The sequence below is a fragment of the Brachionichthys hirsutus genome, chromosome 7 (assembly GCF_040956055.1).
Source record: "Brachionichthys hirsutus isolate HB-005 chromosome 7, CSIRO-AGI_Bhir_v1, whole genome shotgun sequence".
In the NCBI taxonomy this organism is placed as follows: domain Eukaryota; kingdom Metazoa; phylum Chordata; class Actinopteri; order Lophiiformes; family Brachionichthyidae; genus Brachionichthys; species Brachionichthys hirsutus.
Genome location: NC_090903.1, coordinates 8416493 through 8443942, shown reverse-complemented (window position 1 = coordinate 8443942; position 27450 = coordinate 8416493). Strand labels below are relative to the sequence as shown.

General features: G+C 42.3%; 4 protein-coding genes across 5 annotated transcripts; 3 read left to right on the top strand and 1 right to left on the bottom strand.

The window, feature by feature from the left end:
• Positions 1-288: 288 nt before the first annotated feature.
• Positions 289-5951, top strand: eif4e1c (eukaryotic translation initiation factor 4E family member 1c). The gene is made up of 7 exons (XM_068741013.1): positions 289-352; positions 1321-1406; positions 2566-2661; positions 3475-3538; positions 3692-3805; positions 3913-4052; positions 4202-5951. Exons 1-7 carry the CDS (start codon positions 335-337, stop codon positions 4311-4313), a joined length of 630 nt encoding a protein of 209 aa, XP_068597114.1. The 5' UTR covers positions 289-334; the 3' UTR covers positions 4314-5951.
• Positions 5952-6202: 251 nt separating this feature from the next.
• Positions 6203-8965, bottom strand: si:dkey-228d14.5 (uncharacterized protein LOC796266 homolog). The gene is made up of 7 exons (XM_068741719.1): positions 8901-8965; positions 8157-8204; positions 8022-8084; positions 7854-7921; positions 7628-7758; positions 7247-7424; positions 6203-6546 (listed from the first exon to the last, which is right to left on the bottom strand). Exons 1-7 carry the CDS (start codon positions 8963-8965, stop codon positions 6359-6361), a joined length of 741 nt encoding a protein of 246 aa, XP_068597820.1. The 3' UTR covers positions 6203-6358.
• Positions 8966-10833: 1868 nt separating this feature from the next.
• zgc:110319 (uncharacterized protein LOC796111 homolog) lies at positions 10834-13776 on the top strand. 2 transcript variants are annotated; one of them, XM_068741156.1, is made up of 8 exons: positions 10834-10901; positions 11273-11349; positions 11442-11574; positions 11688-11754; positions 11828-11939; positions 12030-12093; positions 12354-12528; positions 13064-13776. In XM_068741156.1, the coding sequence occupies exons 1-8, from the start codon at positions 10840-10842 to the stop codon at positions 13130-13132; spliced, it is 759 nt and encodes a 252-aa protein (XP_068597257.1). In that variant the 5' UTR covers positions 10834-10839; the 3' UTR covers positions 13133-13776. The 2 variants fall into 2 exon arrangements, with proteins under 2 accessions (XP_068597257.1, XP_068597255.1); XM_068741154.1 differs by having other exon boundaries at positions 11439-11574.
• A 1468-nt stretch (positions 13777-15244) lies between these two features.
• Positions 15245-27167, top strand: ccar1 (cell division cycle and apoptosis regulator 1). Its single transcript, XM_068741078.1, has 25 exons — positions 15245-15356; positions 15476-15654; positions 15767-15883; positions 16120-16152; positions 16581-16777; positions 16918-17044; positions 17670-17789; positions 18666-18855; positions 19010-19148; positions 19253-19408; positions 19510-19735; positions 20230-20343; positions 20445-20611; positions 21277-21487; positions 22687-22770; positions 22856-23044; positions 23262-23453; positions 23528-23755; positions 23861-23975; positions 24237-24325; positions 24408-24548; positions 24677-24797; positions 24961-25143; positions 25571-25776; positions 26318-27167. The coding sequence occupies exons 1-25, from the start codon at positions 15245-15247 to the stop codon at positions 26393-26395; spliced, it is 3714 nt and encodes a 1237-aa protein (XP_068597179.1). The 3' UTR covers positions 26396-27167.
• The last annotated feature ends 283 nt before the right edge of the window (positions 27168-27450 follow it).

Below are 27450 nucleotides of genomic sequence, written 5' to 3'. Positions count from 1 at the left end.
AAATAAACCAACGAAATGTCATCATCCCAACAGGAAAGACAGATACTTAAAAGGAACTAAATCAGTGCGCCATTTGGAGGGTTGGTACAGACAGTTTATGTAGGACTAGACTCTAAATCCTTTACATTCAACGCTCCGGACCACAGCGCGGCGGTATTGCGCCCTCGACGGCCGCTTGCTTGTCCGCCAGAAGACAACAAAGGAAGAAGGAGAAGAACGCGCTTCTTCGTGTCGTTTTACGCGTCTCAAACCAGACCGCGCGGCTTCCGTAGGTGAGTGAGAGGCCGAAGTGTGACGCAGAGCCCCGACAGAGCAGCGTTTCTCTACTGGAAAGATGGCGACATCGGAGCCGGTAAGAGCGACGAGAGATAGCTTAAACGTTCGCTTACAGATTCGATTAGTGTGTTTTGGAAATAATTGCTACATCTTCCGATTATCTAACAAAAACATTTATATAACCACGTTCCGTTGAATCTGTGCCATGTATGTTTGGCGATGGATGCGTCTTTTTTCGCGTGGATCGGTTAGCATTAGCGTTAGCTTTAGCAAGCACAGCAGCGTAAATGTGGGAAAGGCAGACTTTGTTCGCTGGGAGGGACTGACAGGACGCCGTTCATTGAAACTCCCGTCTGTGATCATTCGTTTATATGCATTTCGATATTAGAGTTAACATACTATTTAAGAAACCATCACTACACCCTTAACTAACGATAATACGTGATTATTGATTGGTTGGGAAAGTGGACACGTGTGTATCTAGCTTGTAGCTAGTCTCGGACGTCTGCTAAAAGTAACGCTACCGATGCTAATCCGCCCAATAATCCCTGTTTGATGTTTTCCGTGGACTCGTGCGTAATTAAAATCATTAATTTCGTTTATAACAGTGTATAACAATTTGTATTTGTAGACAATCCTTCATGGTACAATATGTGTTATTTTTGGTGATACTATTGTAGAGGTAATTTAATTTATCTGTACAAATTAAAACCACTTTAAAAACAGACCTTTATTGATAAATAAGGTTATTTTAGGTAAGCAGGTGGCTTTATTTTTGGGGTAATTCTGTTTCAGATGTGACCATAGAGTGGTATATAACAAGATTATAATGCAACATTATCACTTTGTTGAGTGGAGCTTTGCTGCTGATATAATTTCCTTATGGGATTATTAAAGTATTCTGATTCTGATAAAATAAATACCGCACATCTCCCACATTGTGCTTTAGCACAGAACCCGCATCGAAGAATTCAACTGAAATATGTCGAATGTCTTTTGTACTCAAACATTGTATATAATATTTGCATGTCTGCCTCTCCATAGAAATCAGTTGAATCTGAAGAGGAGCAGCCTGACACCCAAGTAGCTGCCAACGCTGACGAGTATATGAAGCATCCCTTGCAAAACAAGTGAGAATTTGGTTTCCTTTAGATTTGATGTGTTTATTTTTTGTTTTTTTTTACAAATGAAAGGTTCTTGTATGGGTAGTGGAGATTCATAAAGAGACCAAAATGTGAATGTAGTTTATTTATTTTAGTCCATGTAAACATATCTATGTCACATCTGGCAATTTATAAGGGTTTAATACGTGCTGTTTCACACTGAAGAGCTTGTTTCATAGTCTTATTTTAAGGCTGTTGTACCACATACATAAAGGCTATTATATTTTCAGTAAAAATTAATTGAATCACTGTATTTGGTGACATCTGGTTTACATTTACACTCCATAATGATGACGAAGTGTCTCCATGAAATCAACGTTACAAATTATTTACAAGTAAATGGTATCATTAAATTTTAAGTAAAAGAACAGAATGCTGCTTTCTGCTTCCTACTATGCATGCAGGTATTGGAATTGTTGTTCACTATTATGCATTTGGAACGGCTATTTGGGTTCTGTGCTGGTGACAACTTCTAGGCTGTTCTGCATGTTCAGTCCAGCTTCTGGGGTCAAGGGTGTCGATGTCTGCTGCTGTAGCTAAACCAACAAAAGGATGTCAATCGGATTGTGTGTGCTCACATTTGATTTAAGTATTTTGCGGTCGGGGTTGTGTATTCTGACGCTTCCTTCCATACAGATGTCTTACTTCCAAGGGGAGAGGAGATCCTGATCTTTCTGTCTTGCCTCAGTGTATTTGCTACATCGCAAGTGCAGTTAATTTTCTTGGGCTGTAGCATTTGCATTGGCGTCTCTCTGGGTGAACTCGTAGGTGGGGGTCAATGGTTGGTTGCTGTTGGGGTACAGGGTTCAACCATTGTCCTGTCATTGCCCTCATCCTCTCTGCCGCAAGCCGTCCTGTGAATCATTGAAAGAGCAGCAGCTCTCTGTGTTGCTGGTGACGGCTGGCTTTGTGTGTTTACATTCATACGTGTGCTTTTGTTTCCAACTGTTGTGTTGTGTTCTGTAATTGTTGTTGTTATAACACTAACAATAAATGGCTTACTTTACAAGCCATTGCTACTGAGGTTTAGCAGTTCAATTGTTCTGTTGTTGAGAAAATGTTTTTAACTCATTCTTCCAGAACCCTGCAGGAATCCTAAAATGTTTTTCTCTCTCTTCTCTCTCAGATGGGCTCTGTGGTATTTTAAAAACGACAAGAGCAAAACCTGGACAGAGAACTTGCGTCTCATTTCCAGGTTTGATACAGTGGAAGACTTTTGGGCGTAAGTTAATCTCTGTTAATATTTGACTGTAATGCAATTTTCTGACTATCAGGTTATAAGTGGAGTGTTTTAGCAGCATGATATTGAAATTAATGGTTTTTGTCATTCACTGTACTTGTGAAGACGATGGGGGCAGCTTTGACGCTCACTCGTTGTAAAACAGGCTTGAAAGCTCAAATAAAGCAAACTGTCTCTGTAAAGTGAGTTACTTCCTCAAGAAATATGCTCGAACTCCTGAAGAACCACACAGCGCTATGTTCTGGTGGTTGCTATTGGTAACTGTGACAACTACTGAGCCTGTGACTCAAATCACTCGTATGTCAAATACATTCTTCCCATATAAATTAACCTAAAACAATTTAATCCATTCCGGCCGTCTAGAAAGACTCAAATCAACGCTAATAACAATGGCAAAAACTGTTTTAATTAGATACATACACACAATGATATACAGTATTACTGTAATATGAAAGCGCTAAGTAGTATGATTTCCCATTCTGGCCTTAAATGTCCTGCAGAGAGCCCTCGTGATATTTGTTCAGTTTAGTGTGACTGTAGTGGAGACAAACGGCAACATGCTGATGATGCGGATGAGCCTCTTCATTTAGCATGTCCATAGCATGATTAACACATTTCATTTATAGCAAACAGACTAAAAACCCGATACGCAACGGAGGCTGGAGTGTTTTTCTAGCGTATTTATAGCACTGAACAGTTTTATCTTCATGTTGGATTCTTCACTGTACTATAATCCCGATCGCGGCAGGTGAATCGGGTTCTGTCGGTGTGAATGGTCCTCTGTGTTTCTTACAGATTATACAACCACATACAGCAACCGAGCAAACTTGGATATGGGTGTGATTATTGTTTATTTAAGGTCAGTTCAACCGTTTCTTTTGTTATTGGAGCTCTGCTTCTCATTTGAGATGCGAGCCGCTTCAGCTTCCTAGTATCCTAGTGCTCCAGAGTCAAGAATCTATACACCCAATGTCACTGAGGATTTAATAACTTTTCTGACTCTGTTCACCAGGATGGGATCAAGCCAATGTGGGAAGATGTCGGGAACAAGCTGGGGGGTCGATGGCTGATGACGCTTAGCAAACAACAAAGACATAATGACCTGGACCGCTTCTGGATGGAGACGGTACCTTCAAGGAGCATTCAGACTTTCAGAGATGAACTTTTATCTAACTTTTACCATTAAAAATGCACACCGTTCTCTAACAGCGGATCACATTTGATGTTTTGCAGCTCTTGTGTTTAGTCGGCGAGACGTTTGACGAGGCAAGTGAAGATGTGTGCGGCGCTGTGGTCAATGTCAGACCTAAAGGTGACAAAATAGCTGTCTGGACAAGCAACTGCCAAAACAGAGATGCCATCATGACGATAGGGTAAGTTGGAAGGTCAATTTGTGATCAGGCAACAATCCCAAGGACAAAAGTTAAAAATTAATAGAATTGTAAACTGAAACTAACCACTAGATGGCGACATTAATCAGTGTTGGTGCTCACACGGCATTCAACTTCCTGTTTGTCTGCAGGCAACTTTATAAAGAGCGTCTAAACATCCCCTCGAAAGCCATGTGCTACCAGTCACATGATGATACATCCAGCAAGAGCGGATCCACAACCAAGAACATGTACTCTGTTTGAAAGACTCCTCCTGTCAACTGGATGTAGATTTAAACAATTACCAAACTGCATCGGCACAGTTTCTGAGTTGTCTCCTACTGTAGTATATTTTTCCTTTTATTACAAAAGACATTTGTTCATCGTGTGTACAGTTGGAGCTTCCACTGACCATGAAAAAACAAGACATAGGAATGCAACCAGAAAGGAGAGAGAGGTATTTGACTTAAAATACAATGCGTGAGAAAGATCACAAATCTTTGCTTTTAAAATTGGAACAGTTCTGTAATTCATACCAGTGACCTCCCCTATCTTAGCTAAATATGAGCTTTTCATAGTACTCGTAGGATTTGGGCTGCTAAAAAGTATTCGGCGTTGTGTTTTTGTCTTTACTTGCAAAAAAAAAAGAAAGAAAAAAAAAAGTCTCGCCTCGCAGGAGAAGGTGGTGAGCGACTTAACATTTAACATAATCAATTTTAAGGGCAATTTTAACTTGATTTATTCAATAATGTTACGCGTGGAAAAGCTGCAGCATCGGACCGGTGTGAGAAAGCTGTTCTAAAGCGGAGGAATTCAGGCCACTTGTTTCAGCCATGCTGGAATTGTGCGTGAATGCTTGTCGTAATTTTTTTTAACTTTTCTTCCCCTTACATTTATTTATAATGTATGCATTGCAGTTGAACTTAGTTGGAAGACATCGATGGAACTTGTTTATACAAATGTTTCTGTCTCACGTTTTTGTTATTGAGTTTAATGTGGAATACTGCATATTGCATTTTTATTTGACAGTGTATCATACAGTAAAGATTCTGACAGAATTAGATGTGCTCTTCACTGCCTTCTTCCTAAAACTGTAGCTAATATCACACTCCCCTTGATTGATGCAAAGAAAAGATGATTCATTGTGAATTGATTTTGCTCATATATCTTATCTGTAATTCCATGATGTATATTACCTTCTTTCAAGTAAAGGGTACATGCTTTGCATTAAAACTAAAACCCCCCTTGTATTATTTTGTGAAATGGATAATTTGTTTTTATGGCGGACGCGTTACAGCTGTCGCACACGTAGGAGTTGCTAAGCAACGTTATCGGTCACATAGCCGTGTCAATACTCAGTTTGTTTTTATGATTCAAGAGATATTAACTTTCAAGGACATTTACATTTTGTTCCAACTTTTTTTGTGTGTGTGTGCATTACATGAAATGTTTGATTCGATAAAGTTAACTTTGAAGGTGGGGGGGGGGGGTATTAATTAGATGTTGCTAAATCTCGATGCTCAACACAATGCTACGTGCTAACTAGCCTCTTACACTAGATTCTGTACTTTGATCCCTCATTGAGCCTTTTTTTTGTTCAAAGTGCTGTTGCTTTGGTCTTCACATATTCTGAAAGTTTCCATAAGACATTTTACAATCTTTGCGTTTTCATCTTAAACATCACGTTTCTGAAGTAGCCTATACAGTGTCGCTCATCGAACTTAACCTTTTTGAACTTGGGCGCTAAATGTGTTCAAGGCATGATCTCAAGTACCGTAATACGTGTAACCAGCATTGCAGCTGTGAATCTGCGATCATTGTTCTCCAGGCTTCTGGTTGAGCTTCTAAGGCTATAAGGAAGTGGATGATTTCATTCTTTGTCATGTTAAAACATTAAAAAAAAAACGCAAATCAAACTTCTAGTCGATTTCATTAACAATTATGGCAAGGTTTTACACCGGATGCCATTCCTGCCTCAACCCTCAGCCTGAATACTGATTCATATAAGTACCGTAACTTATTAATGCACCACACTGTAGGTTAGTTAGGTTTGAATACTAATATTGCTTGCTCAAAAAGTATTTTGGTGTATTTGCTGTGCAAGTTTATTAGTTGTAACAAAGATATGGTCAGGAAAGCAAATAGACATAATTTTGGTGTAAGAATAGTCAAAATCCGCCAATGGACCTAAATCCATCCCAGAAAAGTGATGAAACACGATGCTGGTGTTTCAGCCGCGATCCAGCTGCTGCCTCACGCAGGCTGTCATCACGGCTCGTCTGCTGCAGCCGGACCTCGGCAGCCCCGCATCAGGACATCACTAAAGGCTTAACTTCATCGTGTTTGCTCAGCAGGTTTGAAAGCATGATGGACGAGAAGAAGTAAAACTCCACGGCATAGCTGAGCTCAAACAGCTCCAGGTTGATGCTGAGCATCCACTCAAATATAGCCGACAGCTGGATGTAAAAGAACTCCTGGTGGGAAAACAAAACCGTGTCTGAAGAATTCCAAGTTAAGGATGTGTGAAAACAATTAGTGGTCGGATGTTGTAAGAAGATGGTTATTAATTCCTCCTGGGGGAGGAGACTGACTCTTCCAGGCATTGAAATTACACAAAATGCATCTTTGACTTGCGTCTAAGGATGAATGACAAATCTGGACTTCCCCGGACTATTTTTTTTATATATATATTTAAAAGGTGCATTTGTGGCAAAATTACATCTCACAGAATGTCACAGCTGGGGCAACATGGCAAGGATCAAACCACAGGAAGTGCCTCGCAGGTCCCGACTGGACGGCAACTAGTCAACCTAAATCCCACTGACACCGCGGGGCTGGCTGAGTGTGTGTGAGAGCAAGTGTGAACAATCCTCCACAGACCTGGCGACAACTCCAGGCAGCTCTGACTGCAGAGAGAGTAACTACCCCACGGAGGAAGACCGACATTCAGCGGTTGTGACGGTCCATGAGGAGGAGGATTACTGCTGCTGTAATCAGTGCTGTTGCTGTAGACTGTATAGTGTTGCAAGAAATCACCGGCTGTAGTTTGTGTAGCTGAAAAGGCCATTAGATCCTACCTGCTGCCGTGCACAGTGTTGCCAGTCCCACTTTGTCAACAGAGCAGCAGACCGGATCCAGATCCAAGCATTTGGATTCAAGACGTTCTAATTTTAGTTTGGAGATTGACGAAAGGATACAGCTGATGGTGACAATGGCTTGAACCATGGTGGAAATGATGCGTAATGGGTAGAGGGTCTTCTCGTGTCCCGTCAGCACACACTTCCTGGTCAGTGCGGTGAGCAAAACGGTGTAAACGCAGATGCACACGAAGCTGACGGCTGCTCCGAGGTTGTGAATGAGTGACAGGTCACGCAGCTGTGGAAGACATGGCAGACGAGCTATTATCCAGTGATGCCGATTCATTCATTCATTATTATTAATGTTTTATGTCTTGCATGACGTGAAGCAAGCCGCCACCGCCTGCGTTTGCTGTCGCAGTACAGGTGAAGTACACACTGCACTGCCTCTTCACTGTTCGGTGTACCAAGTTTTGTAATTGTGCTTTAAGCAGTACTTACATTGCAGTTTCCTGCCACGAATGCCCCGATGGCTGCCACCACACCGAAGACCAATGCCACCTTGCTCAGTATGGATTGGCATGCATGCCTCTCCATAATGTGAGAATGGTGGAATATACAGAACAGTAAAACTGAAGAGGAAAGCACACAACATATATATATATATATATGACATATGTTACTCATATCGAGTAAAATGCTTTGAGTCTTCAGCAGGTAAACTCACAGAGAAAGGATCCAGCGTTGATGGTGGCTGTAAAAAGGGCATTTTCTGGGGCAAGAGATCCACTGGAGCTGGAATCAGATTGTAAATTCAAATTATGAGATATCACTTGTGCCCACAGAAAGAAAAATGACACAAAAACAATGATGTTTGGGGATGTGTAATTGTCACCTTATGGTGGGAACGAGGCAGCAGCTAGTTGATCTATTCCCTCCGCAGTAGTTGCCATCTCCCCTTAAAATAAACGAACGAGCTTCTGGATAATCCGTCAACATGCTGATGCTCATCGATTGAGACGTGACTCACCAGTCGCCGAGGGAGCACACATGGTTGTTGAAGAGGGCCAGGCCATAGCTGAATAAAACAGCAGAAATATGAAAGTGACAACACGTGAATCATTGGGCTTATCATAGAAATAGTCTGCAAGTACTGAGGACTTCATGAGATGAGCATGCATCCCACTGATAGCTGATAATAACGTTGTAATCAAAGCGGCAGACAAACAGACCTTGGTAAAAGCAGTGCTTTATTATTAACATTGCATTCCTGCTGACTAAATCATCATCGGGTTTCCTGCTGAATAGCACATTTTCAGACTTCAGAAATTTATGGAATAAATAGTGAGAAAAATTGATAAGGCTTCACAAAGTTCCAGATATGTTTTCTCATGTTTTATCGGGGAAAAACGACATTTTAATTAGTTCTGGAGATTGCCACAAAAAAAAAGAAATTTAATTACACTGGATATATTGTAGCCCATCTGCCAAAAGATCTTGTGCAATCTGATTAGTTTCTGTTCAAGTCCAATTATTATCAGTATTACAACAAGAATGTCAATGCTTCACTCAGAAATACTGCTAAACCTGATGCGGTGCCAGTAAGGAACGACACTATCGTGAAACCTTAAATTGTACAGCTTCGTGATCAGCTTAAGCTCGAGGCTGCCAATTGCCAATATTATCAATGACAAGTATTTATCAGTTCAAAACCTGGCATTCTAGCCACAGCTACAGAGACAAGTGCAAAAGAGTGAATTTCTTGTGAACTTACACAGTCCATGTTCCAATGAAGGACATCAGGGAGAGGGAGATGGGGAAGAGAATCCAAAGCGTCATGTCTCGGTAGAGAGGAAGGCGACAAATAGAAAAAAAGATTATAACAGGGTTTCCGTAAATCCAGGTGTGTTGAAAACACTGACTGGCAGGATATGGGAATTCCTCATGAAGTAAGTCTTAAACCTTCACAGCAAGATAAGTGCTAGTAAAAAAAAAAAAAGAAAAGAAACATTCCAATCTGATTTATGTGTACGTCTTCAAGCAGACCATTTCACTGTGGGAGTTCCTTTGAATGCTACGTCATCCATAAAGCCCTTCTTTTATGCACGAGTCGCTCTTTTTCGGCCACTCCTCTGGAACTACCACCTCGCCTTGTCAGAACAAACGGTGTGAAACAGGGTTGGCCTTCTTGACTCTTCATTGTTTTACACCAAACTGACTCACCGCCTCGAATCACCAACTGCCAAGTGAACACGAGCAGGTGAATCTGGATTTGATTTATGAATTCTTCAAGCAGATATGTGTATGTAATATTTGAGAGTACTATAAATATATATATATATCAGTAATGTAAAACCAGGGCTGGTTAACAAAGTTTTAAATCTTATGATTGCCCTCTAAGGAATATTTTTAATGTTTAAATTGATGTACTTTCCTGACATCTAGTGGTGGGAAATAATGTGCATTCACTGAAGCACAGCGCTTGTGCTTTACACAAGTATTGTATTTCTGTTAATTCATTAAGTTGACCGTATTTTTCACCACTTTCAAGAAACACCATTTGGTGTTTCAGACAATTACATTTGTAGCAGCCATGATATGGAATTACAGTCCACATTAATACAATGAGCATGTAAAGTATGATGAAGGCTCTGAAGTCTCATAAGGGGAGGTTTTTTTTTCCTTGATTTGCCAAGTACACATTGCACTTTTCTTATTATCTTAATCTTGGAAACAAGATTTAACAATTTGCTGAAGGGAGTATTTTGTGTGAACAATGTAATGACTTGCACAGAAAACCTTAGTTTTAAGGGATTAAAATAATGATGCTTTCTTATGCAATAAAAGCTCAAATGCTCAAAATCAAATCAAGATTTGCCTTTTGCCCATATAATCCAAAATTAAGAAAGTTTTATTTTATCTGTTCAGCCAATGCAATGTAAAAAAAAAAAAGGATATTAGTACCATTCCTGACCCCAGGTTGGACGGGTGCAATCTACCTGCCTCCAAAGTCACTCACTCATTCTTCCTATTGAGGCAGACCTCTTCAGGCTGCTGCGAAAACTTTTACTGGGTGACTAGATCCAAAGTTGCGTCCGACAGACATTAAAGCCCTGCTTCCTCTGATGTCTGGATGGATTAGTTCACACATCATTGAATAAGTTATCGCTAAACAGGAATTCACCAGGAATGACCAGAACAAATCAAACTCTCGCTGAATTAGGTTTTTGTTTTATTTGAGAACCGAAATAACTTTTATTGAGTTTAATGTGTAAACAATATGGTTAAGCATTAACGTTTTAATTTAGAACATTCTTATTTTGTATATATTGACTGGGAGTTCATGTTTTTGCTTAATATAAAAATATGAGTTGAGAATACAGTATAATACTGTACAGCATCGCTTAGTACATTGAATGAACTCCACACCACAGTAATAACTTGACTATTCTTATTATTAGAATTGTCATATGATAAACATTCTTGATCCGTTATTTAATTTTCTTGCTAAATATATCCCATTTGTAAATCCTACGACGGCGACACCAGGACCCGCCTCCTTTTGTCTCTGATTGGCTTGAAATTACTGTGACGTTTATCACGTATCCACTCACTTGAGGAAGGTCGGCGGATATGGCGTCGCCATAGTAGGGGTGGTTAGCTAGCAGAGATTATGTGCTGTCTGTCACGTACTCATTTTCAAAACAAAGAAAATGGCGGCGCACATGAGATGGGGTCTTCGCCTGTTACAAGCAAAAGCTACGACTCATTTTAGGTTCGAACCCCCCCACGTTTAGGTTTTATCATTTCGTAAACACAATGTTCTACTGATGTGATGCGTTATTATGCTTGTGTGAATCATAAACTCTGCATTAGTTAGTTGGCTAGCACGCAAACGGCGCCACTTAATGTTAATATTTCTTCGAGGGGAACGGATTTCCATTCATTTGTCGTGGTTTTTTACTACATATCTAATGTGTGTGGGCTCTGATAACGATAACGATACTCATCAGTAGGTCGGTGCAGAGGCTCAAGTCATTTTGGGCTGTTGCTGCTTTTTAACCCCACTTTATCATTTAAAGCGGCCCCAGAATATTGACTGACAGATAAATATAATTCAAATACACTGTTCTTTACTTACTAAAGGGTTCCAGCCACGACCTCGACTCAGTCCTTCAGAAAATGTCTGCCTCGGCCCGGCACAGCAGCGAGACGCTTCTCAAGTGAGAAACCAGCTTCCACCTACTGCCGTTTTCAAACACGTTTCATTGCTTTGTCGGAAACAATTAATTGTATTTATTATATTATTCAGTAGGACATCTGCCTATCCAGACTGAAGACACACCAAACCCACAAAGCCTGAAGTTTGTTCCTGGTAAACCTGTCCTAGGAGCCGGGACGCTTGACTTTCCCTCTGCAAGTTCAGCTGGATGCTCGTCTTTAGCCAGGTTGTGCTGTTCCCAGTCAAGTCTTTTTTTCTGACGGTGGTAGCATTGCTTTCAGGGGAGCACGTATTCTATAGGATGTCTGTGAAGTAAAGCAACTCATATGTGTGTTTCAGGGACCTGTTTGAAATCGAAGGAGTAAAAAGTGTCTTCTTTGGCCCTGACTTCATCACTGTCACGAAAGTAAATATAAGTAAATGTAAATGACAATTCAGTGGTGAAACGACACATGAGATTTTTTGTTTTTTCCTGTCAGATAGATGAGGATCTAGAATGGACAGACATTAAGCGCCTTTCTTTGGAGGCCATTGCTAAGTTTTTTGAAAGTGGTGGCCCGATAACGGTGGGCGCCGTGTACCACGAGAGCAGTGAGTGTATCTGTCCTTATTAGCCATGTTTCGGTTATGCAGCTGTTTGACTCTAAATATCTTCACAGTTTTATATTTCCTATATTGTAGGCCATTCTGAAGATGATGATGAGATTGTGTCTATGATAAAGGAGCTTCTGGACACCAGAATCAGGTACCGAACCACTATAGCACCAAAAAACATTCCATTCGACAATATTGGTAGAAATGTGCCAACGTTTTTCAAAATCTCAGATAATATAAAAATTGTTCCAACAGTGGAAAAGGGACTATTGAGAACGATTTTAACTTTTTCTATTTTTAATTTAGTTAGCAGTTTGCAATTTTTTCTTTATTACCTAATCCTGACTGAAAGCTAATATGATATTCCCTTAATGGTAGCTATCAATAATCTTGATGCCCTTCTCTTACAAGACCTACAGTGCAGGAGGATGGAGGAGACATCGTCTTTAAGGGATTTGAGAATGGCATCGTGAAGCTGAAGCTTGTCGGTTCATGCACGGGATGCCCCAGCTCCACAGTCACCCTGAAGAATGGCATTCAAAACATGATGCAATTTTATATCCCAGAAGTCGCCAGTGTGGAACAGGTGAATATCAAAATGTTTAACAAAATATATTCAAGTTGTTGGGAGAGGGTGAATGCAGAAATTTGCTAAGTGATGCTATGTTTTAAATCGGATGTGATGCTATGTTTAGTTCATGACTCGGCATAACAGCGCAGTGTTCCGACTGGCTTGCATTCCTGTCACAATCATCCTTTAAAAAGCGTAAACTGTTCAGAACGTTTAAGTTTGTGCATAAGAGTATTTATGAAACCTGACCGAAATACCAGATTTTTCAGAAGCACTTTTACTCTGGTATTTGTTTGCTTCAGTCACGCTATGCAGAATATTGTTTATTAATAAACTGTATATTATATACATATATATATAATTAAATATTTGGACTCCGTAATGAAACTAGGCAGCCACTATTCCGTTTGCAGGTGCTTAAGCAAGTGGCTGAATGACGAGGCTACAAAGTAGATGGCAGTATCCATCGCTTACTCGATCGTGTGGAGGATAGCGTCTGAAAGGCTTTTATGTTACATGCCACCTCTGTCAATTGCCTTTTTCCCCCCAGGTGGAAGATGAAGTGGATGAAATCAATGCAAAGGTTTTCTCAGAGTTGGAACGCAAATTGCAAGACTAAAAGCTTCCTGTAGCATCTACTGTTCAGGACAAACATACTCCAGTTTTTGAAGACACAGCTGTATATCATTTCCACTAATTGGCTCCTTTCCAATCACAATAATGAATAACGGATTGTATTCACTGCTGCTTTGTTGCATCCTGTATAAAGTTATGAGTAAAAGCCAATACTGAATGTCTCTGTTACTGATATGTAAATGAGATACTGTATATTAAATATGCCGACAGAAACTACTGTCATTCCTGTAATGGCTCAAGATGTTTTGCTAAGATGGCTGGTATATCTAGTTGTCCTTGGTTCGTGTCCCAATTTTTTTTCCCGTTCTCATATTTTGCGAATTACGTCAGTACGTAACATCAAAGACTCTTTGTGTATTTTGATATTGTAGGTTTCCAGCGATTTTTTGATTTGGTAGTTATAACCGGAAGTTGATTTTTCGAGTTAACGTGGCTACATAAACTGGAGCAGACAACTTGTGAGCTGTAACCTGTACCAAACGCAATGCAGCTATTTTGCCAGTTTTATTAATTATTAATTTTGTTTTGTAAAAATGGTGAGCTGTTAAGACTTTACTTATTTATGGTTCTACAACTTTGTACCTACATAACATGACCCCCCCCAAAAAATAAAAAAGCTCACTGCAATTCAACAAATGTGCTCTTATTCGTAACTGTAAAATAATTGACAATAATTTGTAGAAAACACGGAAAGGCAACCTGACGTCGCCAGCGCTTCAGATCCACGCATGCGTACTCGTGCTCTCGTTCAGCCGGCGTCGAGGACAGCGGTAAGCGGTGACGATGTTTTGGGAAAATCCTTGTTGTCGTATTGTTAGAATTTGCTACAGGCTTGAAGTAAACGTATTGATCGCATGCACGATAGTGTCATTAATTAATGTGTACGTTTATGGTTCGAAAAGATCGACTCTTGATTGACCATCGCCACCAGACGTTTGTGCTAATTCGGGCCTCGGGCCTGGACATCGAGCACGAGGCTAACGGGGCAACAAAGCTATGAACACGCACCAGTCTAGCTAAGCGTAAGCTGCGACGGTACAGCCAACGCGTTGTATCTATGTTGCATTGGATATACCTTAAAGGTAAAATTACAATAGCCAAGCCCAACAAGTTTTAATAACGTCGAAAAAGACACAACTTTATCTATTATTTAGCTTCTGCTAACCACGTCAATAGCAGCGTTAGCTTGCGAGATAGACGTAAAGTGTTAGCTAGTTTACAGCGCTAGCCTCCTGACTGCTAGAGTGGCTAACGTTATCGCAGCTGCTTGATGTGTCAGCAGAAGCTAACGGAGCATTTCATAAATCAATGGGGTTTTTTTTAATGCTCGTTACAAGTAATTTATTCATTATTAATGTAGCATTCAATCGTTTCAAATTGTTCAAGTCACTCATGTTTCCCGTTAATCTAAATTAAAATGGTAGTTCTATTCGAAGTTAAAGGTTCTTGCTATTTTTTCTGCAAACGTGCTGCTAGCCGTTTAGCAATGTTTTGATCTACGCGTCTTCTCCCTTTCATGCAACATTATAGTTTCTCATAGTTTGATCCTACATCGAGCGACTGTGGCTGGGGTCATTTGCACACACATCTCTTGGTGGTGTAATGGTAACTTGCTGTATCCTAAATTATCCTGAAACTTGTTTTAGTATGCTCACCACCACAGCTTCAGTTCTGTGCAGACAGAACATCTGTCTTCTGATTTAACCAGATATATATTTCACATAAAGGGCACAACGTTGAAAAGCAGCCGTCTGGGTCTGTCGCTGCTTCCACATCTTGTGTGTGAATAAATATTCTGTTGCACTTTACTGAGACTTGTAATCGAGCTGTGTGCAGACTTGGAATTCTTACGAAGGTTCTTGCATTGATAAAACTCTCAAAGACGGCTGTTTGTAGACTTTATTACATACAAATCCTTGGAAGTTATACTATTTAAATTACAGTCTTCTGATAGTAAAGTCGGCACACCATTGTTAATCATCCATTATATCAAAAGTAATTTACCCATCGTGTGTTTATGGTTTGTTTGTCTGTTTCTCTTTTAGTGACGAGCATTGGTATTGTGAGCAGAGACTGCTCTTCACCTGGTTGAGTCATGGCCCAATTCGGGGGGCAGAAGAATCCGCCATGGGCAGCTCAGTTTGCTGCGACGGCGGTGTCCCAGCCGGGCCACTCCGGGCAGTCTCTGGACCTCAACAGCCTGCATTGTGAGTATAGTTTAAGTTCCATTGTCTCTGTCAGAGTAGTTACAAAAATAGATAATGCCGCACCCATGTGTTTTTCAATGAGTCTTTTTAATCTTGTGCCATGTTCTCCGTCTCTACAGCTCTTGGTGTTCAGCAGCCATCTCTTCTTGGTGCATCTCCTTCTGTCTACTCTCAGCAGTCAGCCCTGGCTGCAGTCTCTCTCAGCAACCAGTCTGCTGCAAATTATCAACTGTCTCAGCAAACTGCTGCGTTGCAGCAACAGGCTGCGGCCGCGGCCGCAGCAGCAGCACTACAGCAGGTCAGTCACTGCAAGGGGATCCGAAACGCACAAAGCAACCCATGTCTCTAGCCAGAGTTATGTGATACATTGATCAACTAAGGACTCCGTTGTTCTTTGTAATGTCTCATAGTCTCAGATTAATACTGCCCTCCAGCAGTATCAGCAACAGCAGCATCAACAGCAGCAGCAGCAGCAGCAGCCCCCCCCTCAGCAACCCCCTCAACAACTTTACAACGTTCCTCATCAGGTAAACTACCAGGCCCCTTTTGCTTTGTGTCGCATTATATTACGGTCAGTCTTTGTTGGGATTGAATAAAACATGTTTCCATTATGCTTCATGTTGATTATGAATGGTGACTTTTCACATTTGAGCTGATAGCACTTCTAGGAATTTTGTTTGGTACATGACTTTTGAAATAGCAACAATATGATATGTTAATAAAATAGTGAAGAGTGTGAAATTATTTTCTCTTGTCTTTGCAGCTTCCACAGCCTCAACAGGCACTGCTTTCTCAGGTATTAAATAAAAACACAGACATGTACCATATTTTTTTGTCATTCCAAAAGGCCATCATTGTCATCTCATTCATATATCTGTAAATATCCATTGAATCATGTCCTGGGTCACACAGTGATGGAGCATGTTTCAGCATGCATTAAGTTAGAGGAAAGATGTATAATATTTTTGTATTCATCATTTTGTTGCTCAGATTTGTTGCAAATGTTTGTATTTGCAAAGCAAGCAGTCTCCAAGATATTAATGCTTAACAGATATCAAGTTGAGCCAAGTAGAACCTGTTCATAGTGGGAATACTGCTAAAGTGAAGTTTTGCTTTCAAGTGTGTCCCATTTTAATAATTGTTATCATTAATGAAGACTTTAAGTCTTTGTGTATTGGTCATTCAGTTCAGACATCCAAATGTCTTTCCTTTCCTGGCTCGCAGCCTCCTGTCGCCTTGCCCACCAGCCTAAGCTTATCCAACCCACAGCAGACGGCCCAGATCACCGTGTCCTACCCGCCGCCACGCTCGAGTCACCAGCAGCAAACTCAGCCCCAGAAGCAGCGAGTCTTTACTGGCGTCGTCAACAAGCTGCATGACACGTTCGGCTTTGTGGATGAAGACGTCTTCTTTCAGTTGAGGTGGAAAAGTGTGGTTTTCTGCTTCTGCCAGACTGTCTGTGTGTGTCGTGCAAAAGCTTCGGGGCAATGAAAAGCTGAATACTTGAGACCAGATATAGAGACATGTTAAGAGATGTCTAAATTCTGTTTGATCTTTTCAGTGCTGTAAAGGGAAAGACTCCTCAGGTGGGGGACAGGGTCCTCGTGGAAGCGGTCTACAACCCAAACATGCCCTTCAAGTGGAACGCCCAGCGAATCCAGACCTTACCTCACCTTGCAAACCAGTCGGTGAGAACACTCGCAGCCTCCAAGCACGCATTTGCTCTTGAAAGAGATGCCCATATTGTCAAGTACATAAATAAATTGGAGGGGTTCAGATTTAATTAAATTCACTTTAGAATCTATCATTATTAAAACAATGCTATTCATGATTTTGAAGCTGCCTGGCCATAGGATTTGTGCGCACTTACGTTTGTTTAAGATACAATTGATTCACATTTACTGTGTAAGATTGTTGCCACTGATATATGTGGGTGTCGTCTGACATTATTAAAAGGTGTACTCTTTTATGTCAGTTTTAAATTTAGGTCTCAAAAAATTAATCCTTCTAAACTCGGTCTAGAAACCATCAATCTAGGGAAAACTGCTTTGTTCCAAACGCGACAAACATCTTGCCTGATATGGGTCAATTTGCTTCAATTACTTTCAACCATTGTCTTTAATAATCTGATTACCATTTGAATACTTGCTGGCGTCCATCTGTGGCAGAAGGAATTTTGGGACATACAGAAGTGAGTTCCACAGGTCCCGTCCATATCTTCTTCCCATGGCTTAGTTCAAAGAGACTCCTAATATTTAAATGTTTCTTTCCTTGTACCCCCCTTTTCACTGTGTGTTCTCCATTCCCTCCTAGCATCAGCAGCAGCCTCTGCCTTTACCTCAAGCTTCCCCGCAGCTCGGCAGTCTTTACAACGAGCCAGGGATGCAGCTGCGCTACTCGGACATGCACTCCGTTCCGGACAACAGACAAAATGTAACCCGCAAGCCGCAAATCAAAGTTTCTGCTCCGTCTGCCAATGCATTCCTAGCTATATTTTGTTATTTCTTCTTAACTAATTCACAGTCTCACACTTCTACTGCAGTTGTGGCTCGTTCTTTTAATTTGCGGTCTTAAACAAATGGATAGAAGCAAGCTTTTCTTATATTTTAACAATATTTTCTTATTTTAATCAACATACATACATGTGTCTTACAGAAAAACCATTGATTCAGTTCCATGTTTGAATTTGCCTTTTGTGGTAAATCATACATATATTCTAGATTATACGGTTTATATTGTCTGTAAATATATATTAAGCCATAGCGTTTGTGTGTTTGTTCCTTAATATTTAAATCATAAAGCCTCTCTACATAGGTCAGATGCTATAGATGATAATACCTTAATAGCACATTTTTTAGTGATGCCGGGTGTAACAAATAGTTGTTCGTTAACGTAGAATTACATGCATTCCATTACTTGATCTAGAATATGGTTAACCAAAGTCTTTTCTGCCCCCCAAAATTTGTTTTTTTGCTTAAAATGAATGAAAACCTGGGTTATCACTTTTGTAATATTCAGCCTCACTCAGTTTGAGATAAATCTGAATAACTGAACAAACCAGCAGCGTTGAGAGGTTTTTATTTTATTTCATTAAGAAGCCTCTGAAAATATTTCTATTGTTCTTTATTTCAAACGGTGATTTAGATGTTTTCCCTACTTCTTTCTTCTAAGCAGCAACTGATCAAACTTTGGCCAATTCCATTTTTATTAAGCGGCTCTTGCCGTGATAAATGGAGATGGTTTTAAGTTTTACCTTTGAATGTATGCTAACCTCTTTGTGTGTGTGTGTGTTGTTCCTTCTCTCTCTAGAGCCAGCCTCAGGCCCCCAGCATAATGAAGACGGGCCCCATCCTGCAGTCGCTACCTCCCCCAAACGCATTTGGGGTTCCGACCCAGGCTCCGCCTCCTTCCCTCCTGCAGGCTCAGCTCTCTGCTGCCTCTCTGGCCCCTCTCCTCCAAACCCCCCCTCAGCCTCTTCTGCCACAGCCTCCACCCAAAGGTAAACCCCCCGTCAGAAGGAATCGCATTCATGGTGTGTTGATATTGAGCTCTGACGGTCACCGCTGTCTAACTCGGTACGGCATCGACCAAACGATCAAAGCTGTCATTGTTGACAAACAGGCCGTTGCTTTGCATTACTTTCCCCTTTTTAGATGTGTTTTCTGGTGGTCTGCTTCAGCCCCCGGTGAGAATGATGCCACAACCCGTCCGACGAATTGAGCCCCCGGCTCGTTTCCCCAATCGCATTGATCGAGGGCCCGAACTCATCCTTAGGACGAAAGAGGAGCGCAGGTGAGACATCGGCAGATATCAGCGCAGACGATCTGATTGCTGTCGCTAAAATGTGCAAAATGCATCGGGTGTATATCCATTAGTTGTATACGTCATATTCTCAGCCGGGACAGAGACCGTGAGCGCAGACGGTCGAGAGAACGTTCCCCTGCACGTAAGCGGTCGCGAGACCGATCTCCCAGGCGTGACCGTTCACCCCGAAGGCCTCGACGGGTGCTGCCTCGCTACACCGTCCAGTTCTCCAAGTTCAGCTTAGATGGGTGAGTAAAAAAATAAAGTATTGTTCTTTATGTCAAAGCTAAAGCGTAATAGGCGATGGTATGCGGTAGTTTGGATGAATTGCCCTTGGTGGGTTCTCCAGCTCCAACTGTGACATGATGGAGCTGAGGAGGCGCTACCAGAGCCTCTACATTCCCAGCGACTTCTTTGACGCCGTCTTCACCTGGGTGGAAGCTTTCCCTCTGACCAGACCGTTCCATCTGAACAACTCCTGCAACTTCCACATCTTGCACAAAGAAGTGGATCCTCTTGTTAAAAATACAGCCGTGCTGGACCCTCCTGATGCCAACCACACTTACAGTGCTAAGGTATTACTGCACTCGACAGTCTTTCCTGTGTGGTGAGACGAGACAGTTTGAGGCGATTAGTCAGGATAGCCATCATCAAAACGACAACGTCTGCTCATGATTTTCCAAGAATGAGACGAAAGCAAAACATTCAAGGTGGGGATGGTGGGTTACATTGCAGCTGTAAGTGCGCTGCTGGAGCAGCGTGGTTCGGTCCCTGCCTGCGGCCGTTACCCGGAGCAACAGGCAAGTCCTATAGAATTTGGAAGTGATTTTGGAATTGAAGTTTTGCTTGAAATGCCCTTCCCTAGCCCCTTAGATCTGCATTTGCAATCCACTTTAATTGATTGGGACAGGCAATAATGACTGTAGGGTGTTACGTTATTACATTACATTATTAATTACAGGATGTGAATTATTTCAGTAGCTAGTAGAGTAAGAGAGAGCACACCTTTTAATAATGCCAGATGATGAGAATTGATCATTTCAGGCTTACCTTTCTGACATATTCTCAGGTGATGCTTCTGGCCAACCCCAGCATAGAGGAGCTGTATCACAAGTCCTGTGCTTTGGCTGAGGACACCCAGGAAGTGAAGGACTCCTTCCAGCATCCTGCTAGACTTGTTAAGGTACGTCACGCTCTCCATGTCGCTGCGGTGCGTGTGAACTGACGGTGATTTCCATCTCCACCTAACCGAGTCTGCTCCGCGGTGCTCTGTCTCTCTCTTAGTTTTTGGTGGGAATGAGAGGTAAAGATGAGGCCATGGCCATCGGAGGTCACTGGTCTCCCTCTCTGGACGGAGCCGAGCCAGAGAGCGATCCTTCAGTCCTTATAAAGACAGCCATACGCTGTTGCAAGGCTCTCACAGGCATAGACCTCAGTCTCTGCACTCAGTGGTAAGCGCCGTTAATCTCATCAATACTTACCATGCTGCATGACATTAGTAACTATTAAATCTTATCCAGGACATACTACAACAGAGTATTGTTACCTGGCTTATCGTTGTTTCTGATGTTATCTGTGTCATGCTGGCCTTCTTTTTCTGCCACACTCGATTCATATATGTATTTATATTCGCTCATTTCATTGTGAGTAAAAACGAAGCATGGAGTGAGCCTGGACCAGAAGACCCGGGCATTACTTTTGTTCTGTTAAACATCGTGTATATTTAACTGGCTTTTACTGTTCTGTTGATTCGGCCTCTTAATGTAGCGTTAAGTGTATCCGAGGCTAAATGCAGAGCACTCATTTGCAAATTGGCTGAAGCTATACGATGAATTTCGGGTGTGATTTTATGTCGTTGTCTGTCAACCTCCTCAAAATGACTGCTGTGTCCCCGTGACGACCATTGGAGAGCTGCGGACTGGGTCCCTTTGTGTCAATGCGTGTGTTTTGTGGGGTGTAAAGGTCACTGTATTGATTGGTCCAATCATTCGGTGACCTCATGGGGGTGGGGGGGCGGGGGGGGAGCTGTAGAAGGCTTGCCCTAGCAAGGCTCGCCTTTTATATTGTGCCCTGACCACAATGTTTCTTTCCAATGCACCTTCTTCCTTTGCGACAGGTATCGTTTTGCAGAGATTCGCTATCACCGGCCCGAGGAGACACACAAGGGGCGGACTGTCCCTGCTCATGTGGAGACAGTGGTTTTGTTTCTTCCGGATGTTTGGCATTGTCTTCCTACCCGCTCAGAGTGGGAGGTGCTGTCGCGGCGACTCCGGGAGCAGCTGGCCGAGAAGCTGTCGGCCGAGCGAAAGGAGGCGGATGGAGAACAGGCACTGAACCGCTAATCCTTCTCTTCTCATTTTCGCTTCTCACAGGAAGGCACAGGAATTACAAAAAACAAAAAAAAACTCCAGATATGCACCAGACACGAGACACACTTCACCATTCACCCAGACAGGCAGAATAATGTTCCGCCAAACCTCACCTCGTCTTCTGTTTACTCCTCCACCTTTCCCCCTCCTCTTCTCTGCTCCAACTCCTCCCTTCCTCCATCAGCACCTCCACCTCCCCTCACACCCAGCAGACATGTAGAGTGGAAGCAGTGAGACTAGGTTGTGTTGTGTAGGCCCCGATTGCAACTGATAAGACAGCTTCCAGCACCTCGGCTACTCTTACCAATTGGGTGTTAATCTGAGTATAATCTAAGTTAATGCTGGCATTTTACTCTGGATTATTTTATGCTATACCTGCTTAATACGCTTTGCATTTGGGTGCTTGCGAATGGGTGTAGCAGAACAGTCGTCTCAAATACTTTCCCAGATTTGAAGCAGTGCTGATTTCTTTTCACTACTGGAATATGAAATTCTCATCATGCTGGAATCTGTGAAGTCATTTGCATGTAAATAATATGTTTGTTGTAGAAATGTGTGTTTTTATGATTTCCACATCGATCTGAAAAGAGAACCCCCCCCCCCCCCAAGTCCTGTTTCTTGTCTGTTCTTGTATTCGGACGCTACGATCCCATTTGGACTATCTGTAGAAGGTGGTTTTTCCAGGACAGTTGGTTGGACAGAGGGACAGAAGGACAGATGGCTGCTATCTGACATAGCTGTATAAAATCCATAAATGTCAATAAACGATACTCCAGCCATAGATCATGGTAGGGCCGCCCTGTCCTCACTCCGTTTGGAGACCAGCTTCAGTTCACCTGATGTACCTTCACCTTATGGACACACCTCTCATTGATTTGTACCTTTTTTGTGTTCCACAGATTGATTGATTGGCAGCTGGGGGGGCTTTTCTGTTGGTTTTCGTAAGAGCTAGAGAGCTTCCCTGTGTATGCTTCAGTAGCAGTGGACTTAAGCACAGTCGAGCTCACTAGGACAAGACAATGAGAGACAAATGTGACCTTGCTTCTTGCACGGATCAACTTTAAAGTTCACTCGGACTTTGAGCGGTGCGCTAACTGTTTGCTCTCCTACCTCTTTCTATTTCTGCCTTTTTTCTTTCTTAATGATTTCCTCTCAAGGAGGAAGAGGAGAAGGACGACGGCGACTCTAAGGATGTTAGTACTCCCACTCACTGGGCTAAACTTGACCCGAAGTCGATGAAGGCAAGGTTCTATGAGAAACGAGAACACAATAGTATTGTCTTTCGGAACGCTAACATATACTCCGTCCCCGTTTTCCTTCTTGCAGGTCAATGATTTGCGCAAGGAGCTCGATTGTCGTGGTTTAAGCTCCAAGGGATTAAAGTCGCAGCTGATCGCTCGCCTCACCAAACAGCTGAAGGTGGAGGAGCAGGTGGAGGAGTCCAAGGAGCCGGAGAAGCCGGAGCCTAAAATTGTCGAAGAAGAGGAGCCACCTCACGCCGAGGAAGATCGAGAGGTATAGGAAATTGCAAAGTACTCTTCAGAATTGTTTGATCTTGAGAGTGACGACGCTGATATGTTGTATAAATCGACAAACAATTTTGTACTTATTTTTATTTCAGGCTGTTCTATGTGATACAAACATTCAAAAATGTTCTCAGAAATTGGGCTTTATCGTTATCGGCAATCCTCCAATGAATCAGACTGAACTGGCTTGAGTGTCTTTCTGATAGGAGGAGGAGAAGAAGAGGCAGGAGGAGCTTGAACGTCAGCGGCGAGAAAGACGCTACGTCCTTCCCGATGAGCCGACCATCATCGTTCACCCCAACTGGGCTGCCAAGAACGGCAAATTTGACTGCAGCGTCATGTCTCTGAGTGTGCTGCTGGACTACAGACTGGAAGACAACAAGGAGCACTCCTTTGAGGTCAGAACTGCTGCTACAGGTTGTGTTTATTGTATATCCGTGAATCAAACCTGCTAAAATGTGTCACCAACCAGGTTTCATTATTCGCTGAGCTGTTCAACGAGATGCTGCAGAGAGACTTCGGCTACCGCATATATAAAGCCCTCGCTGCCATTCCCTTAAAAGACGAGAAGAAGGAAAAGGAGAAGAAGGCAAAGAAGGAGGCTGAAAAGCGAGAAATAAAGAAGGAAAAAGAAGACGAGAATGAAGAGACGGTAGTGAAAAAGATAAAACAGGAGGAGGAGGAGGAGGAAGAGAAGAAGGTATGCGTGCACCTCAAGTCTGTTTTCTTTTCGGTCTGTTCTATGTGATGCAAATCGTCTTCATGAATTCCCGTGAATTGTGTTTTTGATTCGGCCGATGAAAAGGTGGTAAAGAAGGAGCCGTCGCAAGATGATGAGGAGAACGAAGATGACGGTAACACGGCCAACGCTGAGGAGTACGACCCAATGGAAGCTGAAGATGAAGATGATGATGATGATGGTACCCCCCCCCCCCCCCCCCCCCCCTTTCGTAATACTAGAGTAGTTGATTGTTTAGTTTTCCACATTATTGTTTGGCCAGTGAAGAGAGGATCGTGCACCGCGCTGACCCTGTGACGTTAACAGTCCGTGTTTTCTGTGGCCTTAATAGATAAAATATGATGTTTCTGTTTTTTTTTCTTTCTTATACACACAAATAATGGAAAGATGTCCGGGCGTTTTTATTAATTTCTTTGCTTTGTTCCTCTTTCATTCTGCATAGACAAGGATGACGAGGACTCCAACGACCGGGACAGGAAGGACCGCAAGGACGACCGCACGTCGTCCAAGGAGACGTCCTCTAAAGACAAGGTAGCCGGGCTACTGGAGGCATCTTATTAAACTGGTGCCGTGTAAACGAGGCTTTTAGTAATGGTGTTTGTTGCTATGCTAGGAGAAGAAGCAGATGGTGACGCACAACAAAGAGCTGCTGATGGCGTTTGTCTACTTTGACCAGAGCCACTGTGGCTATTTGTTGGAGAGAGACTTGGAGGACATCTTGTACACACTGGGCCTCCACCTTTCCCGTGCTCAGGTGCGCATACACTCACACACACTCACACACACACAAGGCCCGATCATGGTCGATGTGTGGATCTGTTTTAATCCTCTCAGCAGATGTTTGCGTAGAGATTATGCTAATGAAGATGTTTGTGTTTCCAGATAAAGAAGCTTCTGAACAAGCCCGTGGTCAGAGAGTCTTGTTACTACCGTAAACTGACAGACGGGGGAAAGGACGAACCTGCTCCTACCTTTAACGACGCCCTGATGGAAAACCCCACAGGTGAGCTGAATGACCGACTGTGAAAGTTTCATCCATTTTCACAGGTGAGGAGACCTGTTAATTGTGTTTCCACAAAATCATTATAACCAACATTAGAGGATTCATAAGCTACCTTATCGGAGAGCGAAGGGCTGCTTTTATGAAGCTCCTGTCTTTCTGTCAGGTAACCGAGGACTGCTTCCTGTACATAAAGCCGCCGTACAGCCGGAGGCGAGCGAGTCTGGCGGTCTGATCGTGTATAACGGAGCCATGGTCGACGTCGGCAGCATGATGCAGAAACTGGGGAAGAGCGAGAAAGCAAGGGAGGAGATGGAGCAAAAGGTCATGGTGCAGGATGCCAAAATCGGTATGCGTTGAATTGCATCGTACGAAACATTGCCGCGGGCTGCAAGCTACACTCTGTGCCGTAGTCCGTCCGGACAAGGATCTGGCTCAATTTGAGTTTTGCAATAAAAAAAAGGCCAGTCTCACGTCATTCAGCATTATCCCTCCGTGATTCCTGTTGAAACGTGGACTGGCACACTGCTGCCGTCTGCCGTACAGAGCAGGAATACTTTTCAGTGTGAGCCCGGAGATCAATAGCTCGACGTCAGCCAATCGGTTAATCACTGACGTCCAGGTCGCTGGGCAGATTTATCTGATTTCACCCGGCAGCTGTTCAACCCGGAGCATTTTACTAAAGATGAAATCACTTCTCAAGCGCTGTCAGGTTTGACCTGAACGTTAATAATTCACCACCGTCCTGTTTCACTTTGTCACTCCTCCCATTGCAGGTGAAGATGCAAAGGCAAAAGCTCAGCTGGATCAAGCCAACAAGGCCTTGTCCAAAGAGCTGGAGGAGCTGAAAAAGACTCTGGGCCAAACTGAAGAGACCCTGAAGAGCGTGGAGGAGCAGAAGAGCATCTACCACGAACACATGACCCAAACCTCCAACACCTTGATGTCCACGGTCAGAGGCCTGCTGGGAGTGCTGAAGAAGGTGATGCCTCTTTAAAAAAGCGCCACATTTCTATTATTCTAAAAATGTAACATTGAAAATTCCATTTATGGATTAAAAAATCAGTTCAAAACACACATCAACTGGTTCACTTTTACGTTTCATGTTTGGTGTACAAAGATACCAAGAACAATGTAGAACCTTTTGGTGATGATCCAGATCACCATGTGGACGGTGTAAATCCAGTTACAAGGGGGAATGAGCTGCTTGGCGGAGGTCTGCGCTCTCAGTGCTTTTCTAGTTTCTTTAAACCTGTTGAGCGCTAATATACTTTCTCAAGCACCTGTGATTTTCATTTTAAGTAGGAAGTTTACAGGAAGTCAGACACGTAAGGAAGAAGGAATAAAGAACAGTTACTATAGATGAGAAGCAACAGTTGAGACACATCCAGCTCAGGAGTAGCTTGTGGCATGTCTTTTTTATTTTATATGATGTATAATGGAATAATACCTCTGCCCAGTCAGGATAATGGAGCATCACTTAAAAGTACTAAATTCATTGCATCCTTTCTCTTCTGTTGTAGGATGAAGAGGAGGAGTTCGGTGTCAACGTCACAGCGGATCATATTCAGACATCCCACACCAACGGTGCCGATGAATGACGAACAACTGGGGAAAGAGAATTCAAATTGTAAAGATTCACTAATGGCATATAATTTGTCTGTTTTATTTGGACCTATTGGCTCGCAGGTACACGTACGTGTAAATTGATTGATTAGTTCCCTTCTGTTGATTTTACTGTTTGTTTGTTTTGTACAGTAGATTTAGAGTTGCTTTTCTTAACTAGAATAATTTCAAGTCTAACGCAGCTCTGAATGCTTTGAGTAAATTCATTTGCTTTAGCTTTGTTACAGCCAACATGATGCCACGTTATAGATCTACATGCCAGTATGAGTTTGTAATTTGCTGTTCAAGATTGTGAGCAATAATGATGCTATTTATGTGAGAGATTTCATTGAAAAAAAAATATTTAAAATGACTGATTTGGATGGAAAACAGTTTGCAGGGTTTCCACAATATTCAGAATTTCTTTTTAAATCTTCTCGGCCTGCTGTTTAATGAATATCTTTTGTTTATAATGAGTTTGTAGTTCTAACTTTACTTATGCAGCTGGATTCATGGCTGTGCACGGTTCCTGCCTCTCGGGACATGTCATGTTTTACTTTGATAAGCATGTCGTGTTTGTGCACACGAACCAAAAGATAAGCTCGATGAATGCGTGTTTATTCTGAAGGAACCGTTGACGCGACGACTTGGAGCGCCAGCTCTGAACTATGCTTGTTAGTTTGAGCTCTGGGAAAGCAGGCAATTTTATTTTTCTATTGAAAGTACTCAATGGATGTCTTGTGCAAGAATAAAGTGGGTCTTTTTAACACTACAGCTTGTCTGCATTTATTTTCACCTTTTTCTTACCTTCTATGATAAAATGTCTGCTTTGGACAAAGACTGAGCTCTGGCCGTGGGATTCGACATCATCTTCATCAGTTGTGTGTGATGCAGTCTTCACCACCAATCACACTTTGAATCGTGTGAGAGTAATGAAATGTGTTGCTTTTGTTTAAGTCCTGAACTTGAGGACAATCTTCTGATATTTAACCTGAGTATTTCCATTTCATACTACTTGTACCTTCATACCACTACCACCAAGAGGCAACTA